The sequence below is a fragment of the Eucalyptus grandis genome, chromosome 5 (genome assembly GCF_016545825.1).
Source record: "Eucalyptus grandis isolate ANBG69807.140 chromosome 5, ASM1654582v1, whole genome shotgun sequence".
NCBI classification, from domain to species: domain Eukaryota; kingdom Viridiplantae; phylum Streptophyta; class Magnoliopsida; order Myrtales; family Myrtaceae; genus Eucalyptus; species Eucalyptus grandis.
Genome location: NC_052616.1, coordinates 12106527 through 12126545, shown reverse-complemented (window position 1 = coordinate 12126545; position 20019 = coordinate 12106527). Strand labels below are relative to the sequence as shown.

At 38.6% G+C, this 20019-nt stretch overlaps 2 protein-coding genes across 2 annotated transcripts; one reads left to right on the top strand and one right to left on the bottom strand.

The window, feature by feature from the left end:
- Nucleotides 1-1393: 1393 nt before the first annotated feature.
- LOC104444207 (SH3 domain-containing protein 2) lies at nt 1394-5887 on the bottom strand. Its single transcript, XM_010057846.3, has 10 exons — nt 5489-5887; nt 4892-5005; nt 4684-4753; nt 4460-4608; nt 4216-4317; nt 3934-4134; nt 2813-2875; nt 2490-2642; nt 2058-2132; nt 1394-1759 (listed from the first exon to the last, which is right to left on the bottom strand). The coding sequence occupies exons 1-10, from the start codon at nt 5546-5548 to the stop codon at nt 1631-1633; spliced, it is 1116 nt and encodes a 371-aa protein (XP_010056148.2). The 5' UTR covers nt 5549-5887; the 3' UTR covers nt 1394-1630.
- A 12849-nt stretch (nt 5888-18736) lies between these two features.
- On the top strand, nt 18737-19768 carry LOC104446222 (receptor-like protein 54). The gene has a single exon (XM_010060104.2). The coding sequence runs from the start codon at nt 18737-18739 to the stop codon at nt 19766-19768; it is 1032 nt and encodes a 343-aa protein (XP_010058406.1).
- The last annotated feature ends 251 nt before the right edge of the window (nt 19769-20019 follow it).

Here is a 20019-nt window from a genome sequence, read left to right as displayed (position 1 = left end):
CTCGATTTGGAAATTTTCTCACTTCAATAATTGATAGACGCTTCTCAAGACTAATCTCCAATTTTAGCGAAATTAGATCAAAAGCATATTTGAATGTAATAGAAGTTAACGGGGCCTTGAGGGTTGCTGGCCACTGAATGGGGTTTGGCAACCCTTGCCGACCATTTATGAAGTACTGACATTCTCCAAGAGTTTTTGTGTCGTGTCGGACACTTCGATATGTGTCGGACACTCTCGAATATTCTCGAACACTGGGTTAACACGTGTCGGAAAATCTGACACTACTCGAGTTGAAATTTTAACATACAAATTTCCGACATGTAATTCCAATATCGATATCATTTTTAAAAATTTAATAAATAAGAGATCAAAATATATATATGAAAAAATAAAACACAATAATAAAAATAATAAATGGAGAAAAAAAAAACTCGGTATTCTCTTTTCTCTTGATTTCCACTCCCCGTTATACACAATTCACCCTCTAATTTTTTTTCTCTTCTTCCAATATATCTAACATATGAGTCCATAATATAGATCGCTTGTTTTTTCTCCAAGTTTTATGAATTATTGAAATAAAGTTGAATTTGTCAAATTGAAATAATTAATGATATTAATAAATGGAGGATTAATGTTTTTTGTATATATTCATTCTAGGCTTTTTAAATTATTTATTTATGAATTTGATTGAAATAATCATAAAAATGATAATTTATTATTTAATATATAACGTGTCTCAATATATCGAAATTGTTTGTTTTTTTGATAAATGACGTGTCGGCATATCTTGTTGTGTCATGTCGCGTGTCACTGGTGTTACTTAGCTGACCACTAGCTGGCCATCCCCATTGGTTGCTAGCCCTTTTTCAAAATGATGGGGCAACCACGTCAAAAGCTCTTCATTCACTTTTCTTTTTTAAATGTAATATAAAAAAATTAATATTTGAACCAAAATACTGTTATGTTAGTCTTATACTTTATGCTTTAGTCACGTCAGCATAATGAATAAGTCACGTTGACATTTTCAATAAAATTAAGATAATAAGTTAATTCCATCAATTTGACAAGTTTTAATATTTATTTACATATTTTATAATTTTTAGAACTCAAACTGTATTTTAATGACAGGCTTTAAGACTCCAATGAATCTGTCCCTTCATATTCTAATACAAATGTGTTGATGGCCCGGCAATTATTTTAAGGGGAGAGCACGCTTTCGAAAAGCAAAGACTAACTTCCACAATTTTTTATTTGATAAATTCATGCAATCGGTTCAAGTCGGTAGCCGTCAAGCTTCGACGATCGATCATCTGATGCATGCTTATTCTCAGAGAGGAACATGTGATTCTGTCATTATTACAGCAATCAGCTATTCAAGCTGTCCAAGTCATGCTTTATCGGATGCGATTTACTTTCCTTCAATAATTCGAATAGACAGAACAACCAAAAGGGCAACAAATTTATTCACCAATAAATAATTTACAAAAATGAAATAACAATTTATTCAACTAAACTCAACCCAACAATAATTAGGCACGACATTATACAAGGTAAAACGGCATGAACAATTTCCTCCAGATTCTATTTCACAAGATTGTTTTGCATCAGATTCTTGAGCTCTTGTTTTGCATCAGATTCTTGAGCTTGTCGTTTCCAGTACTTTTTTAGCCGGCGCTTTCTCTTGACGTTCCACATAAGCAGAAGGAAACCACCCGGCATTTCCATTACATTCGCCTTCCGACCATCCGTTGGGAGCGACCTTGTGAAAACCCCGAAAAAGAGAGATGGAATAGCAAAATTATGATGGGAACGAAAAAGTGTAATTGCTATTAATAGATAGAGAACCGAGATTGTTTTTCTTTTTCTCCTCACATCCATGACAAAAGATAGGGCCGACAGAGCGAGATTGTTGGAGAAAAAGAATATGTCGCTCAGTTTAACAGCAGCGCCAAAAATGATAGATGTTAAAATCCATTTCATCAGAAATGTGCAAACTTGTTCCAATGTAGCTGTCGATTGGTAGCAAATAGAAATTGCAGAGATGAAAAGAGGAGTACCTGCCGGACAATGACATAATCATCAACAAATAGACTCAACTCTCCATCTGCTTGAGCATCAAATGAGTGTATGACCTGAAGCATGAAGTATAGCTATTAGCTAGAAAAGAAAAAGGAAAGAGAAGACGAGGAAGTGAAAATGGTAGCTAATGTAACAAGAGAAACTCCAATTAAATGGGTCCCCCCCCAAAAAAAATATAAAATAGTGGTGTCAGTAATGGACTTATGAAGCACAAAGTACTCTGGTTAAGCAAAGTCAAATCTGAAATGCAAATGATTGCACACGGAAAAAAAAATGCGATCACATGAAAGTATGTGAGGACTGAAAAGAGAAACTGAAAAGGTTTATGACCAGCTTAGATGACAAAACAATCTGTTCCCATCTGCAAATATTCTAAAATTTCCAGTAATTTTAGAGCTCGGAGACCTTACTTTTCCAATGAAGTAGCTCTCATACTGATCAATGTGTCCATGATCATCTGATATGCTTGATTTGTCATCCTCATGAGCAAGTGGAACTTCCCCATCTCGCTGCAACGTCGTTGATGTCACTGAAGGCTCACTTGATTGCTCTTCCTCTATCATCTACTCCAGGAGACAACATATTCAGCCTCACCATAGGAGCGCAACAACTCAAAATACTAAAAAATAAAATGAAAGAGAGAGCACTATTATTGATTAAATGTAGGATTTTGGGAAGAAGTCTAAAGATGGTTTTCTGAGAGCAAGAGAAAGTACGTCGATAAGCTACCTACCTCAGAATGTAACTTCTCTAAGATGGCAACAACTCTTCGGTGATAGTCTCTCTCCACATCCACCTGCATGGAAAGTTCACTACCAATTCAACAACAAAAGCAAGCAAATGGAAGCAGGAAAATGCAATCTCTGCATTTAAATCTTACAAACAATCTAAAGCAGTAGCACTTGCACAATCCGCTATAGAATACATCACATACTAAATTTCCTCTACTCAAATTGATTTGCTAATTTGCTATAGTTGGTTCTTTTTTTGCCAAATTTTTTTATAGTTGGTAGATTAGGAAGAAGTGTTGCCTCAATCTTTGTTGAACCATAACATAGAAGAGTATGCTAAGTACTCAAAAGAAGCTGCACCCATAATCCGAGGAATTGTAATGTCATGAACTGTGGAAACTAAGGCATACTTCAAATTGGCTACGACAAACTGCACCTAAAGCTACATTACACAGCCAACTTTCCTATCGCTAACTGAAAGAACAGTATCGACATAAAGTCATTGCCATAATCTTCCAGGTCTTTAGTTGACAATTTTGCTTGACTTTTATAATTTAGCCAGGAAATTTAGAATGGCCAGAAAAATAATTAATATTAGGGGAATGTATTTAGACCTAAAGGATCAAAGAATTACTACTGTACATGCCTCTACAAAAATACTGCCCAAAAAAAAATTCCCTGATCAGTCCATCTAAGTCAGCTAAATCCTAAAGTATGTTCAGACAGTAGCTAGCAAATTTGTTCAAGCTATATTGAACTCCCGATTAAGAGAAATGCAATGGTGTAAAGGGATCCATGAAGTAGAGTTGCATCAGTAGGAAAGCTGCCTCGCTAATTTCTTTTCATAATACGCAACCCAAAACTGGAAGCCAACCCAATAAAACCAGTTCAGCAAAGGTGAAAATACCAAAAATTGACACTAAAATAGTCACGATATAACCAAAATCCCATCTGCTAATTGTTGAACAACCTCCTCCTCCATTTAGAGTTTCACTATTCAACATACATACTCAAACTGCATAACCATGACATAGGGAAATAGGTATGTAAAGAGCACAAACCAGAAAACTGCTTAATCATCAACTCTAAAACAATAAAAATACAAAGGAAGTGCACAGACTACCATTTTAAGGAGACGCTGGAAAGTGATCTGCTGCTGTTGATTTTCAACTGATAACATAGCATCAGTTGCTTCTCTACCGAGTGCCATCATAGCTGATTTAAGTTCAGTCAATCTTGCTTCTGCACTTTTAAGCTTCAGGGTACTTTCTGCAGATTGAGTCGAATCTCTAGATCTTGATCGCCTTCTCAGAACTTCAGCTGCCTGAGAGGGGAAAAACAATTTTACCATGCACTTACTATATCTCTAACACCATCTTGATGAAGATGTGACCTAAATGATTACCTGGTTTTCCACCTCTTGCCGGAGCTTGTCATAGCGGCGAGTTAAGTGGCGTGCATCTTCCAAAGGAGCTCCATTTATAACTACCCGTAGAGGCTCGGAAACCTATAAATAATATCTGTAACATGATTAGATGAAACCTAAAATTACTAAAACAGCTGGTTAAGCTCGATTAAAACTTTCTAGCAGCAATTAGTGTAAAGGACCATTTATCATCACAAAGGACGAAAGACTTAGATAGAATTACCTGATCACCTAGGGTTCCAAGCAAGTTCGCTCGCTCGCTTTCCATTGAATTATGCGAAGTACCAAATGATAGAGCAGCTCTCGAAAGAGCAGAACCAGAGCCCTGGTTCTCAACTCCATAATTGCAGCAGTCATCAGCCAACTTCCTTACTACCACATAGAAACAATATACAGACGTCAGCAGTGGAAAGGGCATGGAGAATGAGAAAGAAAATCTATCTTCACCTATCGCCATTTGCTTTGAGCTTATGGATATGAAACCTTCAACGCCTCGAACAATATTCCTCTGTAGATGCTGTGCAAGATAACATAGTTTTAGATTTTTCTCAAGCAAAATCATCATCTCCATATTGCTTGCATCAGTCCCCTCTTAGTGAGAAAATATACCCCATTGGAAGACATGAGATTAGTCAAAGACACTCAATAATTTCACCTTGGCTACCCTGGTAGAATTGTACAGATTCTGGAGTTGCCGGTAACACTGAAGCTCGTCTTCATCAACCATCAGTGCATCAGCATCAAAGTGCCCCAGTTGTTTCAATATTGCCTGCCGAAACACAAAAACACAATGTTGCAGGATTCCTCAATCACTATACAATCTTCGGTTCACTTAACTCGGCGAAGAGATTGATCAATGCCTCTCCTACTAATTCTCACGCAGACCAAGCCCAATGGCTAGTAGAGCCGGTTCATCAGATTCATAGTCCCACAGACACCACCCATGTTTGCCGCCGCGAACATTCGCAACCAAACGTTCAAACATAATCGACGAGAAGACGAAGCTAATCGAGTAACTCCATATAACTGCATTATCTCGATTTCCGCAGCATAACAAATCAACGCACACGAACAGAACCTTTCCAAGTCCACAATTCAAAACACACACTAACAAATCCCGGATCATCCAACCAAAACAGGACCAACGACAGCAGCAGCAACCGACAACAACAAAAGCCGCACGAAAAAGCTCGGCCACAGGAGCGGCGGCAATGCCCGCGGCGAGCTCAGTCGAGAGAACAATCGGAATCACCTGCTGCTGCTTGGCGACTTGCTCCCGCAGCTTGCTGGCCTGCTTCTTGATGGCCTCCATGCTCCCGACGCGCGCGCGCACGGGCCGGAAAGCCCGATTCGCCGCCTCTCTCTCGGGACTGCGATCGCCGATCGCGAGGAACCGCCAGAAGCGGAGGCGGCGGGAGCAATGGCGGCGGCGGCGGCGGCGGCGGCGGTTGGAGGAGGGAGGCGGGGAGAGGAGGAGGAAGAGGAGGAGGAGGAGGAGGGGTGTTGCGGTTATCTTTACAGGTAACGACAGAAGAGAGAGAAAGAAGAGAGAGAAAGAGGGGCTGGCAGGAATGATGAAAAGCGGGGTGGGGAGGAGAACGGAAATGAAAAGTGGGGAGAGAAAGTGGAGGGGAATCGACGGGGAAAGGCGAGAAGAAGGAGGAGGAAGAATTTCGGAGAAAGTGTATCGACTCTATTCATCGCGTAATTGAGGGCGCACGTGGCCTACGCCATGTGGTCGGTCGGGCCCTCTTTCCTCTTCTTCGATTAAATTAAGGTAGAAAACAATACTATGATTTAAAAAAGAGAACATAACACCGATAGTCCCACTAACTTTGCCGTGATGGGTAACATAATTCGCAAATTTTTAATTTATTTAATGCGATTTCTGAGTTCAACTCAATGTGAACTTTTAGTTTGTTCAATTTATTCATTGAATTATTGATACATGTTCAATAGAGACTGGATTGAATTTAAGGACTTAATAATTTAGTGACTATATTGGATACTTATTAAAAATTCAGTGATCACATTGTATATCGAGTTAAAGTTTAAGGATTGTATTAAACGAATTAAAGTTTAAAAATCAAATCACATACCAAGTTAAAGTTCATAAGTTGTTTGTGTAATTATCCTATTAAAAAATTTAAAAGAGTAAGCTTTCGATAAAAAAGACTGATTATAAATAAAATTTCTTCTTAAATAAATTTTTTTCTAGCGGCTAATCTGTAATTATCATTGGACATCTTTAGTTTTAATTCTCAGCAATTGAAATCATCATATTTTAAGATTGATTAAAATTGTTAAAAATTTAATTTCTCAATCTCATAAGTAAGCTCTTGGGCTTCTCAATTTGCGTCGCAAAGCGGAAAGTTTGTCGGAAAATTGTATGAACTTATTTCTGGAAAAAAGAAAACGAAACGCAACTCGGTCGGCGTGGTTCTTGATTTGTGTGTTTTAAGAGAACAATCATAAATATTAAAGTAAAAAAATATAAGAAAATGTCAAACTTGCCGGTTCTCGAAGCAAAACCCCAATTAAGAAGCAGCCCTTTTTCGTAAAAATGAAAAAAAAAAAATATTGAAAGAATGTATTGAAAAAGAGAGCACGAATGAAGCCTCCGGAGTCAAAAGGGCAACTAAACCTTATGAAATTAAAGCAGCGGCGGCCACCGAACATTTTGAATGTTGTACTTTGCCTTTCGCAAGCGAGAGCGACGTTTTCTCGTGGTGTTTTGCAAGTCTAATTACAGGATTCCTGATGTCACGTGCTACGGCACGAGGCATCTCTTCCATAAAGATTGACCCGCATGAAGGGAAGGATCGCGTAGTAGCAGAAGAAACGACGATTACGATGAGGTAATCGATGCCGTTTCGATTCGCCATGGCGCTGAGAAGTCGATCCGAATCGTGTAAAAACAGCCGGCGGGAGGTGCCTAAGTCGAAGGAAATAAGCGGAGCGGTGAAACATTGAGTACATGGAATTTCGACTTGAATTAGCGGCGGCTAGGAAGAAACCCGCATCGAGGGCATGCCGTCGTTCTCCTTGGAAAAGTGACGGTCGGGATGAACGGATCCGATCGTCTGCTAGGCCATGAATGTCGAAGACCCCCTTCTCTGGCCTCCAGGGTGCAGTACAGGATGAACTGGCGCTCGTACGCGGCCACGACCTCGCAGGGCAAGGGGGCGGCCGTGGAGTCGGCTGGAGGCAGGCAGAGGATGGAGGACCGATCGGCGTGCAGGGGGGATGGCAAGGACGAGAAGATCATGTGAAATCCAAATGACCTGACCTCCGCAATCTCAGCTGCGGACACAACAACGGCTCGGCGGCACCTTGGCTAGCGCCGCCTCCTTTAGTTAAGGCCAATTACTTTTGCCTGCTCAACTTGGCTGAGGACAAGGTCCTTGACGCGCCCACGCCCGGGAGCGACGATGACGATGACTTGCCCGCCATGCTTTCAATATCAGTGAATTGGTGCTCTTTGAAATCGTTCTGCCGGCGCTGCTCATTGGTCAAGAACCCCATTCGCCTTTACTTTTGAGTCAGGTTGGTCGTAGATCAGGATGCTCTAAATCGCGAACGCCGCCTATTTCTTCGGGCAAAGGGCGCTCCCTCCTCCTAACTCCTTCAACTTCTCCCCGGGACAGGGACTACGGCAGATATACGTATTTCGAATTCTTTTCATGGCAGTTCAAAGAAAGGCACGAGAGATAAGGAAAACTTAAAAGCTTCTCAAACTCAAACCCATAAAAATAATGTGAGGTAGAGGAAGGTGGATGAGATGGGTCTTGTCTATTAACTATTGCCAGATCATTACTCGAAGATCAACACAACTCCACGGGGAGAGGGAAGCGTAAGGACTCTGGGCCGGGGCTTGACAGCAGCATCTAGCAACTCAGACGTGGCCTAACGACGATGATTAGGCGACAACGGGTGGACAAGCCTTTTGGCCCACGATCGTGCGTGAGATCAATGTTTGCGTGTCGCAACCCCCGAAGGGCTAACTGGCACGAATTTATCCACTTGTGGGGAGAGCTTATGCTTCGTATAAGCTTTCTTATGTTTCTCATTCATTAATCAACTTTAACTAATCAAGTTTAACTAAAATTGCCACTAACATATTCTGGTCCATTACGAGATTTCTACAAACTAGGGATATTAGGGATTTGGGGACTTGGTTACATTAATTTTACCTAACGTTCAATACCTCACTCTACTTCTCTCTTTTATTAAAATGCTTTTTCACTCCATCTTCGTTGAATTTATCTCTAAACATGCAAAACTTGGTGAAAATTGTCTTATGGTGTTTTAAAGTTGACAAAGTTATCCATTTTTTTGTGCGCGCATGTGTTGGGTGTATTCCTTAACTTTGGAGCTCATTTACAAGGAGATTGACGAGCCCCTAATAGGCCCACCTAATGAAATCCCATAAAACCCATAAACCCCCCTCTCCGGAGGAGGGGAGTTTTGAAATCCCCACCTCACCATTCTCATGTTAATGTAAATGCATATGTTGTTTAATTCAAGTAATGTCAATATAAGGAATACTTTGTCACCATTAGCAGCATCAAAAGTACATAGTGGAAAGATGCCTTAAATTGAGGAAAAGTGTTAAAAAAGACAAATTTTTGTTGGTGTCAATTTAGTTCTAAATATTTTTATTTTGTGCCAATTCAGTAATTTCCAACTAATTTTGGCCGAATTTTGTTGAGTGAGCGCCAATTGACGTGACGCAATTGGTGCTGACATGAATAACTTTTAATAATATTTTAATATTTTTGAATTTTTTTTCCTTCTTCTCCTCCTTCCTCTAGCGGTCGCCGGGACCTCGGCAACTAGCCAAAGGTGACGGCTGGCAAGGTTGAGGTCAATCTCGTCGATCTTTAGAGAGCTTTGTTGGCCACTAGTGAGGCTTGAGCCCTTGCTAGTGGCCACGAAGGCAGCCTCGTGTGGGACTGTGAGGCTCGACCTCACCAAATCTGACGAGGTTGAGCCTTGCCTAGCCTCCCGGCAAGGCTAGTGCAAGGCCGCCCAACTTGAGGCCACCTAGGTCGTGAGGGTGGCCTTGCATTGGGTTGGCAAGGCTCATCCTCGCTAGATCTCGGTGAGGTCAAGCCTTGTCGGCCATGGGTGAGGCTCGACCTTTCCAATGGGCGGCTTCACCAGAGGTTGGGCAAGGGGTGAGGGCTTAAACTTCACTGGCTGTTGCCTCTGGCTGATTGCCGAGGTTCGGCAATCGACGGGAGGAAGGAGAAGGAGAAGGAGAAAGAAAAAGAAAAAAAGAAAAGGAAAAAGAAAAAGAAAATAAAAAATTCAAAAATTCAAAATATTATTAAAAGTTGTTCACGTCGGTCTTGATTGTGTCATGTCGCCGATTGGTGTCTAGTTAGCAAAATCAAGCCAAAATTAGCAAAAAAGGACTGAATTGGCATTCAGTGAAAAATGTTTAAGACTAAGTTGGCACTAATAAAAGGTTTATAACTAAATTAGCACAAATGCAAAATGTTTAAGACTTTTTTTTTTAACACTTTCCCCTCTTAAATTGGATGGACCTTGATAAAGGGGTAAACAATGAACCTTGATAGAGAGTAAACAAATTTAGAAAAATAAGTAATTCGTGAAAAATTTGGAAATACTATGATAAGATGACAGCCAAGTGAAATCTAGACTTATAATATATTCAGAATAATGAATGGAATCAGAAGATTAATGTGGTAGTTTGTAAGTTGATTCCCAGCACGCAACTTGGATAGACTTATTGGATTGTTGACAAATACAACTCCTGTATCAATTGTAACGAAGATGATTATCACATGATTTGGATACCGAGACGTAAATATTCCTTTGACTAAATTATAGGTCAAAAAGATTAACACTAGCTCCACGGCCTGGAATTCCGAAAAGACAAACTAAAGATAAATTGAATTAGTTCTTGCTATTTTATTCTCTCTATTAAAGGAACAAACAGTTGTCAAGACTAGCTGTTTCTATTTAGGGAAATCACAATATTGCTAAAAGATTTTGATTGTACGAGCGATCAATATCAGTAATCGTGTTGTCATTTCCAACGACTTTTTGATCCCAATGGGGATTCTCCATGACTAGTTTGGAGATTGAAAATTATATAGGAGACTCAATACAAGCTGAGGGAAGTACAAAAAATCAAGAAAGCCACAGGAAATTGTCACCTTCTCTGTAATCATGATTCTATTCACCTGTGTTCCTCTTTGTTAACAGTTATTGCTACTTATTGTAATTTGTGATTTGAAGAATGGAAGTGCATAAGTTGTGCTTGTTTAGTGATAGTGGCATCTATCATTTTCCGATGGAAGCAGCACATGCTTCATTATAAGTATTCATGAGAGTGTTAGTGAATTCTAGACTTCTGGTCTCTGCTAAGAGGATGGACGCAAACCTGATCTAGGTTTGATTGCGTGCATTATCTTCTATCCATATTTATTTAACAGAAGAATCTTGCATCTGATATCATCAAATAGTTTTTGCATCTATCAAACTTAACTTGAGTATTTTGCCAAAAATCGTTATCAACCTGCTCACCCTCTTTAGGCACTATGCATAAGTGGGCAAAAAAAAAAAAAAAAAGAAAGAAAAAGAAAAAGATGAAACAAGCGATAGCTAAAGAAAGGAAAGCAAAGCAACCCAAGCCATACAGGCTAAATTTATACATGTCCTTGTTATAAAGCCTTGCGACAGGACCTCAGTAAGTTATTCATAAGGATATACGGGCAAGAGTCTAGTAAAAGAAAATATCTCAATTTTTTTGATGAAGAATAAATTCCCTTGATCTTGATTTTAAATTCCTAATTTAGAATGACACATGCACTGTAGATGCAAATTTTTGCTAGGCCAAGGAAAAGAGAGTGGAGCCAAATTTCTTAAGAGGGGTTGCGCTCAAATGGTTTAAATTTTGAGAATCCATTGAGTTGAGAGCCCAATTTGAATGAAATGCACTGTAACGCCTAAGTTTAAATTCAATGTAAACACACAATTCCTAAACAAAAATGTCCCTAATTTCTAAATATAGATAAACGCAATAAAGAATGATAATGTAAGATTATGAAACATTGATTCCTAATGTTTATGAAATGCATGAAAAATCCCTAGGTGCAAATTTATGTTTCAACATTATGGGTGAGGAATTATCCTATTGACTAATGGGAAGTAGGCTAGTCCCTGAAAATGCAATTCCATTGGAGTTGGGGCTCCAAATCGGACTTGCTTGTTAGGACATAAAGTTAAGGATCGTACCTTTCTTTCTACTGGAAACTAACTCAATGGTTTCATAAAATATAAAGCCTCGTTAGGTATATAAGAAATGTGACAATCAAAATAAGATACAAGGAATTGGAATGAGGTACTGGAACAGTAAATAATATCATATTGCTTCATGTGATGACACATTGGAATTAATATATATATATTGGTCAAATTACTTCATGCAGTATTTTTGGTCTCAAGACATAAAAGAGTCTGAAAGCGCATCCGACAACACACCATTCCTCATCGAATTTGAGTTGGGATCCGTCTGGTCGTAAGAGACATTGAGAATGGTTCTTTTGACGGTTGTTAAAGGCGAACCAACAGAGGGGGACACGTCTCGGCCTCCTTCACTTCTCTTTCTCTTTCTCGCTTGTGCTTTCCTTTTCCCGGAAAACAGTGAAGGGGTCTCTCTCTGTGGACGAGACTCGTCGGCTGGGAAAAATATTTTACAGCTACATTGCGCAGAAAAGAGAAGAAAAGACACAGGCTCTGTTAGAATCTCGTGTCTTTCGCTCGAGCACAATGGCTCTAGGAAAGCGGTTGGCTTAATTGTAAATACTGAGGAGTCGAAGTCTTCCTGAAACGACAACACTTGTTGGGTCTCGAGGTTTGGATCTCTTCAGTGTCTTGGTGCGCTTACTTGGGTGTGGAAAAGACTCAGTGCCGCAGGATTTCTTCCTTGCTGAACGCAGGAAAGAGAGTGAAGGAATTTATAAAGGGCATCCATCGACGAATTGGGACGAATAAGTTGGACTTTATTGGTGATCTTTTGTTGTCTGCTTGCCCCTTATATTAGCATATTTTCAATTGATATTACTCAATTCCATCCTCGCCTATAATAATAAAAATGGATAATGACATAAATAATATTTAAACTTTAACTCAACATGTAATATGGTCCTTAAACTTTTAATTTGTTCAATATGGTATTCGAGCCTTAGCTCAATGCGAGTCTTGAACTTTTAATTTGAACTTTTGTACATGTTCAACTTAGTTCTTGAACTATGTGAAAATATTCAATATTGTAAAAATTTATGGACTACATTGCACATTAAACCAAATTTTAGGGCTTATTTGTATAATTTTCTCTCTGTTTCTACTTCCCATTTACATCCTGTGTCATTTGAATTTGAGAGATGATATCAAGAAAGTGAATGATGGTTTATTCTCGTTCCAATGGCTTCACTCACTCCTGATAGTCAAGCATGCCCTAAAGTCTTACTCAGTCACAAGGGAGGGGACTTGCAGGGGCCACAGCCTCACCCTTTCGCCAAAATATTTTCTTATATACAATATAGATACAAATTAACAAACATTTCAATTATAAATAATTTACCCCCCCCAAATTTATTATTAGCATTTGGTAAGATAAGTATTTTTGGTCTTAGAGCTACATAGAGTCTAATTTGATATTACCACAATATATCTATTTTCGAAAGATCAAATTAATAACAAAATCAAATTACATCAGTCATCTCTACTATATAAAAATAAATATTCTCTCTCTCTGATTGATATAATCATTCAATCGTTGAAAAATATTGTTTAAATATAAGTGAAACCAAAATCAATTGAATATTTTAGTGAAAAAAACTCTTGATGACAAATGGCCTTTGATATCCTATATAATAACCAATGGTTATCAAGAAAATGCTGTTTCTCTTGTCCAAATAATAATTTATCTTTATACCTACATGTGGACAATGTAGTTGGTTGAGATCTCTCCTCCAACGAAGGAGGTCAAGGATTCGAAACCCTGCGTTGTTAGCGATTAAAGCAGGGGCCCCAGCGGTGGATTACTAGGCCAGTTTCCGTCGGGGTATAGTCGCTATTGGGCCTCCATCATGGAGGCTCGTAAGACCCCAAATCGGCGTAAGCCAACAAGGACAGACTCTAGTGGATCCTTGGTCACAAAAAAGAAAATAATAAAAATAATAATTCATCTTTATATGGAAAAGTTCAAGAAAACAATTTTACATAATACTAAATTGAACTCTCTACTTTTTTAAACTTAATACCGACTAACTAATATACACTTCGCCTAATGTAAGGTTGTTCAAAATTTCTTACGCAAAGAAGTTTTCTTTTGACTCCACCTATCCTCATTGAATCTCGCCAGGTCACCCCAAATCATGGCTCCATCACTGTGTCGCGAGACACGCTCGCTGGTCCTTGATCAGTGGCCGGCCGCCCCGTAGGCCCTGTGAAGATGGCAAGAAAAAAGAAAAAGAAAAAAAAAGAAAAAAAAAAAAAAAAAGAAAAATTTATTTATTTATTTGTTTTTTAAATAATCCACATTAGCATTGGTTACACTACATCGGATAGCTAGTGTTAACTGGATTATCACATTAGCGCTTTCCAATCAAAATTAGCAAAAATGACCATGATTCGTCAAAAGGTTAAAACAAAATCGACAAATTGTCAAAATATTTAGAATTGAATTGGCATGATTAAAAAGTTTAAGATATAATTAACTACCGTATAATAATTTAAGGATTTTCCAAATAATTTTCCCTGGCTTCGTCACTAGTCTCATCTTGATGCTTCCGATTAGATAGCACTGTTAGTCATTCCCATTCGATTGTTTGCCGATTTCCAAGAGTTGAGAATATTTTTCAGTATCTTTCAAGTTGGATCTTCATTTAGGCATGGATATATAACGCGGTCTCAGAGGACCATGCAGATACGACTAGAAACTCCCAGACAAACCCGTGCTTCATGCATCGAAGAAAACTTTTCCATCTTCCGAGTTATTATAAATAATGTTGCCACATTGTCCTTAGATCGTCTCTCGTAAGGAAATAATGGTAGTGCATATATGAAGGTCTCCATAAGAAAACAGAAAACAGATCTCTAATGAACGCCAACGGGACATGTATCTAGCAAGACTCTGCGTCTTAAGATTTGACTTTAGGGTTCATATCTTTTGACTTTGATAAGGGATGAGTTTATCGATATTGAAGACTGTTGTTTAAGTAAGCATTTTTCTAGATGATCTACGTTTTTCAAAAGAAGTAACAGGACAAGACCCAATGATATTCACCCAAAGTCATTTTTTCCTCACTTTATCTTAAGGCTTGCAATTCAAATCATGCATTGGACTTATCAAGCGATATCGGGTAATATTTCAACACTACTTTAATAGATAAGCTGGATTAAGACTTTTGCCAATTAACGTGGGACAATATTTCAACACCCCTTTCACACAAGCCGGATTGCGATAATTTGGTTTGACTTTATTGTCCAAGGAAATTTGGGGAAAATGTTTCTTTGTATTACTTTATGTATGCTAGTACATTGTACATCTATAATGTGAGAATGAAAGAATAAAATAGGAAAAATAATATACATGAATTAGAATTTCCTATTTACTGTATTAATCAAAGATCTACTAGAATCGATTATAATCAGAATCGACTCTAAGATCTTCCAACATAATAGGGTGTGGTTGAGTCCATAGGTGCATATGCTCGTAACAATCAGACTTAATTCTCAATAAACTCGTCAAGTACCGGCATAAATGAATAAGAACCTAAAGTCCCGTTAGGTGCATGAGAATTGAGACACTCCAAATAAAATAAAAGGAATCGAAACGAGGTATGAGGTATCTGAATAGTAATTAATTTAATAGCACTTCATGTGATGATACATCAAAATTGGGATGCACCCTTTCTACGGTTCAATATTTATTTTGGTCGAATTACTTCACGTAGTATTTTTGATCTCAAAACTAAATGGAGTCTAAAAGCGCATTTGATCAAGTCTCATAGTCCCATCCCACGACATAACACAACGCACCATTCCTCATCGAAATTGGAATGGGTCTCGTCGTAAAAGACTTAGAAAATGATTCTTCTGATGGCGGCGAAACGCGAACCAACAGGGGGGACAGGCGTCCTTCACTTCTCTTTCTTCTTCTCGTTTGTGCTTTTCTTTTCCCGGAAAATAATGGAGGGGTTCGTGGGGACGCGTCGGCACTTTTCCTGGGAAAATATTTTACAGCTTCAGCCTGCGGTTGCGCAGAAAGGGAGAAGAAAAGACACAGGGTCTGATGGAATCTCATGTCTTTCGGTGGTTCTTGTAAATGCTAAAAAATCGAAAGTCTTCTTCAAACGATAATATTTGGGTCGCAAATATCGGTGGTTCTTGAAATACCGACTAATATACACTCCACCTAGTGTAAGGTTGTTCAGAATTCTCACGCAAAGAAGAGTTTTCTGATTCCACCTATCGTCACTGAATTTCACCAGCAACTCAAATCATGACTCCGTGACTAGTCCCACGACACCCTCACTTACCCTCGACCAGTGGCCAATGGCCCCATCGGCCTGGTGAAGATGAAAAGGAAAAAAAAAAAAAATCAATAAAAACTTATGAAAATATTAATAATTCATGTCAGCATTGGTTGTGTCATGGCGATTTTCACAAAATTAGTCGAAATGATTACATTGGTAATTTATTAAAAGATTTGTGACTATATTGGCAAATCGTCAAGGAATAAATGAGCACAATTGAAATGTTCATGACTGAACACTATACAAAAAGTTTAGGACTTTTCAGAATTTTTTTCCGCTTTATTACTGATCTCATTTTGATGCTTCCCATTAGCTAACATTGTTAGTCTATCTATTTAATTGTTAGCCGATTTCAAAGACTATTTCGTCTTCTTCTTTTTTCATAGTATTTTTCAAGTTTGATCTTCGTTTTTTTATTTTTCTTTTTGGCATAGATGTATAACGCGGTCTCAGTGGACCCTGCAGATACGACTAGAAACTAGCAGACAAACTTGTGCTACACGCGTCAAGAAAACTTTTCCATCTTTCAACTTATTATAAGTTATATCATTTACTAATAGGCCTGACCTTCGGAGAATATTTGCCACACTGTCCTTAGATCGTCTCTCGTAAGGACAAAACGTCAATGCATATATAAAGGTCTCGGTAGAAAAAAGAAAACGATTTTAGAATTCGAAGATTTGAAAGATGGCTATGGAGAGAAAAGTGTACCAGGTGCCTCCTGGGATCTCATCGACTCTTGCATCGTCGGCACTTTCGACGTTAGTGTCTGGAAAGTGACATTTAACTATATTGTAAGCTGACCATCCGATTTTCGTCGAGTCGTGTCAACAATTAGGTTTTTTATTAGCTCGAGATGTGGGGATACAGTAAATTGCTCTTTTCCCATATAACATGCGATACAAGTAGCGCGAACTTTCGTTGAGTGTGACTGGTTATTGCTGTCTATGAAAGCTTCTCAATTGCACTTCATCTGGCGCACATTTACATACGCCAGTAACCAAAAAAACAGAAGAAAATCATGGCATCCTTGCTCTTTGTGCTTCTTACTTGGACCATGCTTCTCGGGATGGTTCACACTTCACTTGCTAAGCCACTATGCCATTCAGATGAGAGCTATGCCTTGATGGAATTCAAGGGAAGTTTTCAAACCAATAAAGCAGATTACCGCTGTGTTTATCCGAAGGTTGAATCATGGTCACTTGACGGACATGGAGATTGCTGCTCGTGGGAAGGTGTAGAGTGCGACGAGGCCACCGGTCATGTGATAGTCCTTGACCTTAGCGACAGCTGTCTCTTTGGTACCATAAATTCTAACACTAGCATCTTTCGCTTACTCCACTTAGAATCGCTCAATCTTGCTTTGAATAACTTCAACTTTTCCTCAATCCCATACGGTTTCGGCAATCTTTCCAAGTTACAGTACCTTAATCTATCAAATTTTGACTTTATTGGGAAAGTCCCCTCGGATATCTCACAGCTCTCGAGATTAGTTTCTCTTGACTTGTCTTATGAGTTGTTCACTCTTGAGTTGAGCGACATAGACAACTTCGTTAAAAACTTAACTATGCTTAGAGAAATTGATCTCTCTCATGTAGCCATGCTATCGCCATTCCCCCATGCACTTACAAACTTCTCTTCTTTGAAGTCGCTTAGACTTGTGGTATGTGGATTGTTTGGAGGATTTCCAGTAAGCATCTTTCAGTTACCAAATTTGGAAGTCGTCGACATTGGTAGCAATTTCAACCTTCTTGGTTTTTTTCCAGAACATCAGTGGGGTAGTTCCTTGAAATCATTGTCTCTTCAGGGCACAAATTTTTCAAGGGAAATACCCATGTCAATAGGAAACCTTGTTTTGTTGAATGAATTATCAATTGGGAGTTGTTATTTCTCGGGTTGACTTCCCACTTCACTAGGTAATCTTTCTCAACTTGTTGATATGGATATATCACACAACAAATTTCAAGGTGAAATCCCCACTTCCTTTGCTAACCTAACCCGGTTGGCATATCTAGATCTCTCTTACAATAATTTCACAGATGATCATAATTGGCATTGGCTAGTCAACTTGGCAAAACTCACCCATTTGAAGCTTTCAGGTAATATTTAGATAGGAAGGTTTGTTTTGTCAAACAGAAAAGGAAATGATAAGATTCAATTAGTTGCCAAACTAACAAGTGCGGTCTGTTTACATTTGGCAGGTATTCAGCTAAGTGGCCGAATTCTATCTTCAATTATGAACCAAACGCGGTGGATTGAGCTTCACCTTCAATCCAACAATTTGCAAGGTGAAATTCCAAACTCATTATGGGAACTCAAGGATCTTGAAATTCTGAATCTTTATGGGAATAATTTGAGCGGCACTGTGGATTTGCACAAACTCAAGAACTTGGAATATTTATTTTTGGACTTCAACAACATATCTTTTGTCAGCAAGACCGATATCAATGTCACTCTTCCAAATCTTATTTGGTTAAGATTAGAGTCATGCAATTTACATGAGTTCCCAAAGTTTTTAGGCTACCAAACCAGGTTAGAGATGGTAACTCTAGCACACAATAAAATCAGAGGGTTTATTCCTACGTGGTTATGGAATGGTAGTAGAGAATCCTTAACCTATATTGATCTTTCTCACAATTTTCTAACTGGTTGTGAAAACAATCACATCAATTTGCCACTACCCAAGCTATCTTGACATTAGTTCTAACTTGCTTGAAACAACACTTCCCACTCCACCTCCATTTGTCAATTATTACAATATCTCCAATAACTTCCTCTTTGGAGAAATTCAATCTATTTGTAAAGGAAGATCCCTCGTCATTCTTGATTTGTCCATCAATAGTCTCAATGGCACAATTCCTTCATGTTTGGGAAACATTGAGTCTTTGTCAATTTTGAATCTCGGGAAAAATAAACTTGAGGGTATGATTCCTCAAGCTTATCCAAAAGGTTGTACGTTGAAGCTTATTGATCTCACAAAGAATCGGTTGCAAGGGCCTGTACCAAGATCTTTGGCGAATTGTGTGATGCTAGAATATTTGAACCTTGGTTACAATCATATTCTTGATGAGTTCCCTCTAGGGCTATTAGAATTGACAGAGCTGAAAGCTATTATATTGAAGTCCAATAAGTTCCATGGTCCAATAGAAGCATATCGAAGCCAGTTCAACTTCAGCAATTTGCATATCATGGACCTTTCCAACAATAACTTCAATGGTGAACTTCCTTCCAAGTTGATGCAGAGTTTCCATGCCATGAAAGTAATTGTTGTTCAAGATCATTTGGATTATATAGGTATTTGGCAAACTTATGGTACCTCCCAAAGATCAATATTTGCAAAGTATGAAATGAGATTGATGAATAAAGGCACAGAGAGGGAATTCTCGAAGGTTCCAAATGCACTTATGGGAGTTGACCTCTCCAATAATAAATTTGAAGGACACATACCTGATATCGTTGGAGATTTGAAGTCTCTTATTTTGCTTAACCTTTCAAACAACATTCTCACTGGTTGCATTCCACCTTCCTTGGCAAACTTGACAATGCTCGAATCTTTAGATCTTTCTCAAAACAAACTGTCAGGAGAGATCCCTCAACATCTAGCCCATCTTACATTCCTTTCATCTTTCAATGTCTCTTATAATCAACTGTTAGGACGAATTCCACAAGGGAGTCAGTTCAACACATTTGGGATAGATTCGTATGCCATGAATGAGGGGTTATGTGGAAGCCCTTTGCCAAAAAACTGCATAACGACCAAGGATATGTCACCATTATCACCGCCTCTCGATGAAGAAAATGGCGAACAGTCTCTATTTGACTTGGATTGGAAAGTTGTGCTGATTGGCATTGGAGTCGGGTTAATGATTGGTGTTGTGCTAGGGAACTTGATCATTGACGAGAAGAGTAGGTGGTTCTTGCACCATGCCAAGAAAATGGAAAAGAGATGGAAATGATTGGGGAGATGCTGAACAATAAGGAGTTGTGCATGTAGTCAATTACTTTTTTGGCACTTACAGTCATTGTCGTGTGTCTGGCTTGTATTATCTATTTTTACGAATTTCTCTGATTTGGATTTATGTTTGCTTCACATGAACTTGTGTTTTTGGCAACTTTATATATGTAGACGCTATTTTCTTGTTCACTATTGTATCTTTCTGACTGTTTTCCCTAGAAGATCATAACGTAATTTACGGACTAATTTTGG

Excerpts from the sequence above, each read along its gene's own strand:
- LOC104444207 (XM_010057846.3), bottom strand. The coding sequence starts at position 5,548 with ATGGAGGCCATCAAGAAGCAGGCCAGCAAGCTGCGGGAGCAAGTCGCC. Across the intron at positions 4,609-4,683 it reads CTCAAAGCAAATGGCGATAG|TAAGGAAGTTGGCTGATGAC; the intron begins GTGAAGATAGAT and ends TCTATGTGGTAG. Across the intron at positions 4,135-4,215 it reads GGCAAGAGGTGGAAAACCAG|GCAGCTGAAGTTCTGAGAAG; the intron begins GTAATCATTTAG and ends TTCCCCTCTCAG.
- LOC104446222 (XM_010060104.2), top strand. The coding sequence starts at position 18,737 with ATGATTCCTCAAGCTTATCCAAAAGGTTGTACGTTGAAGCTTATTGAT.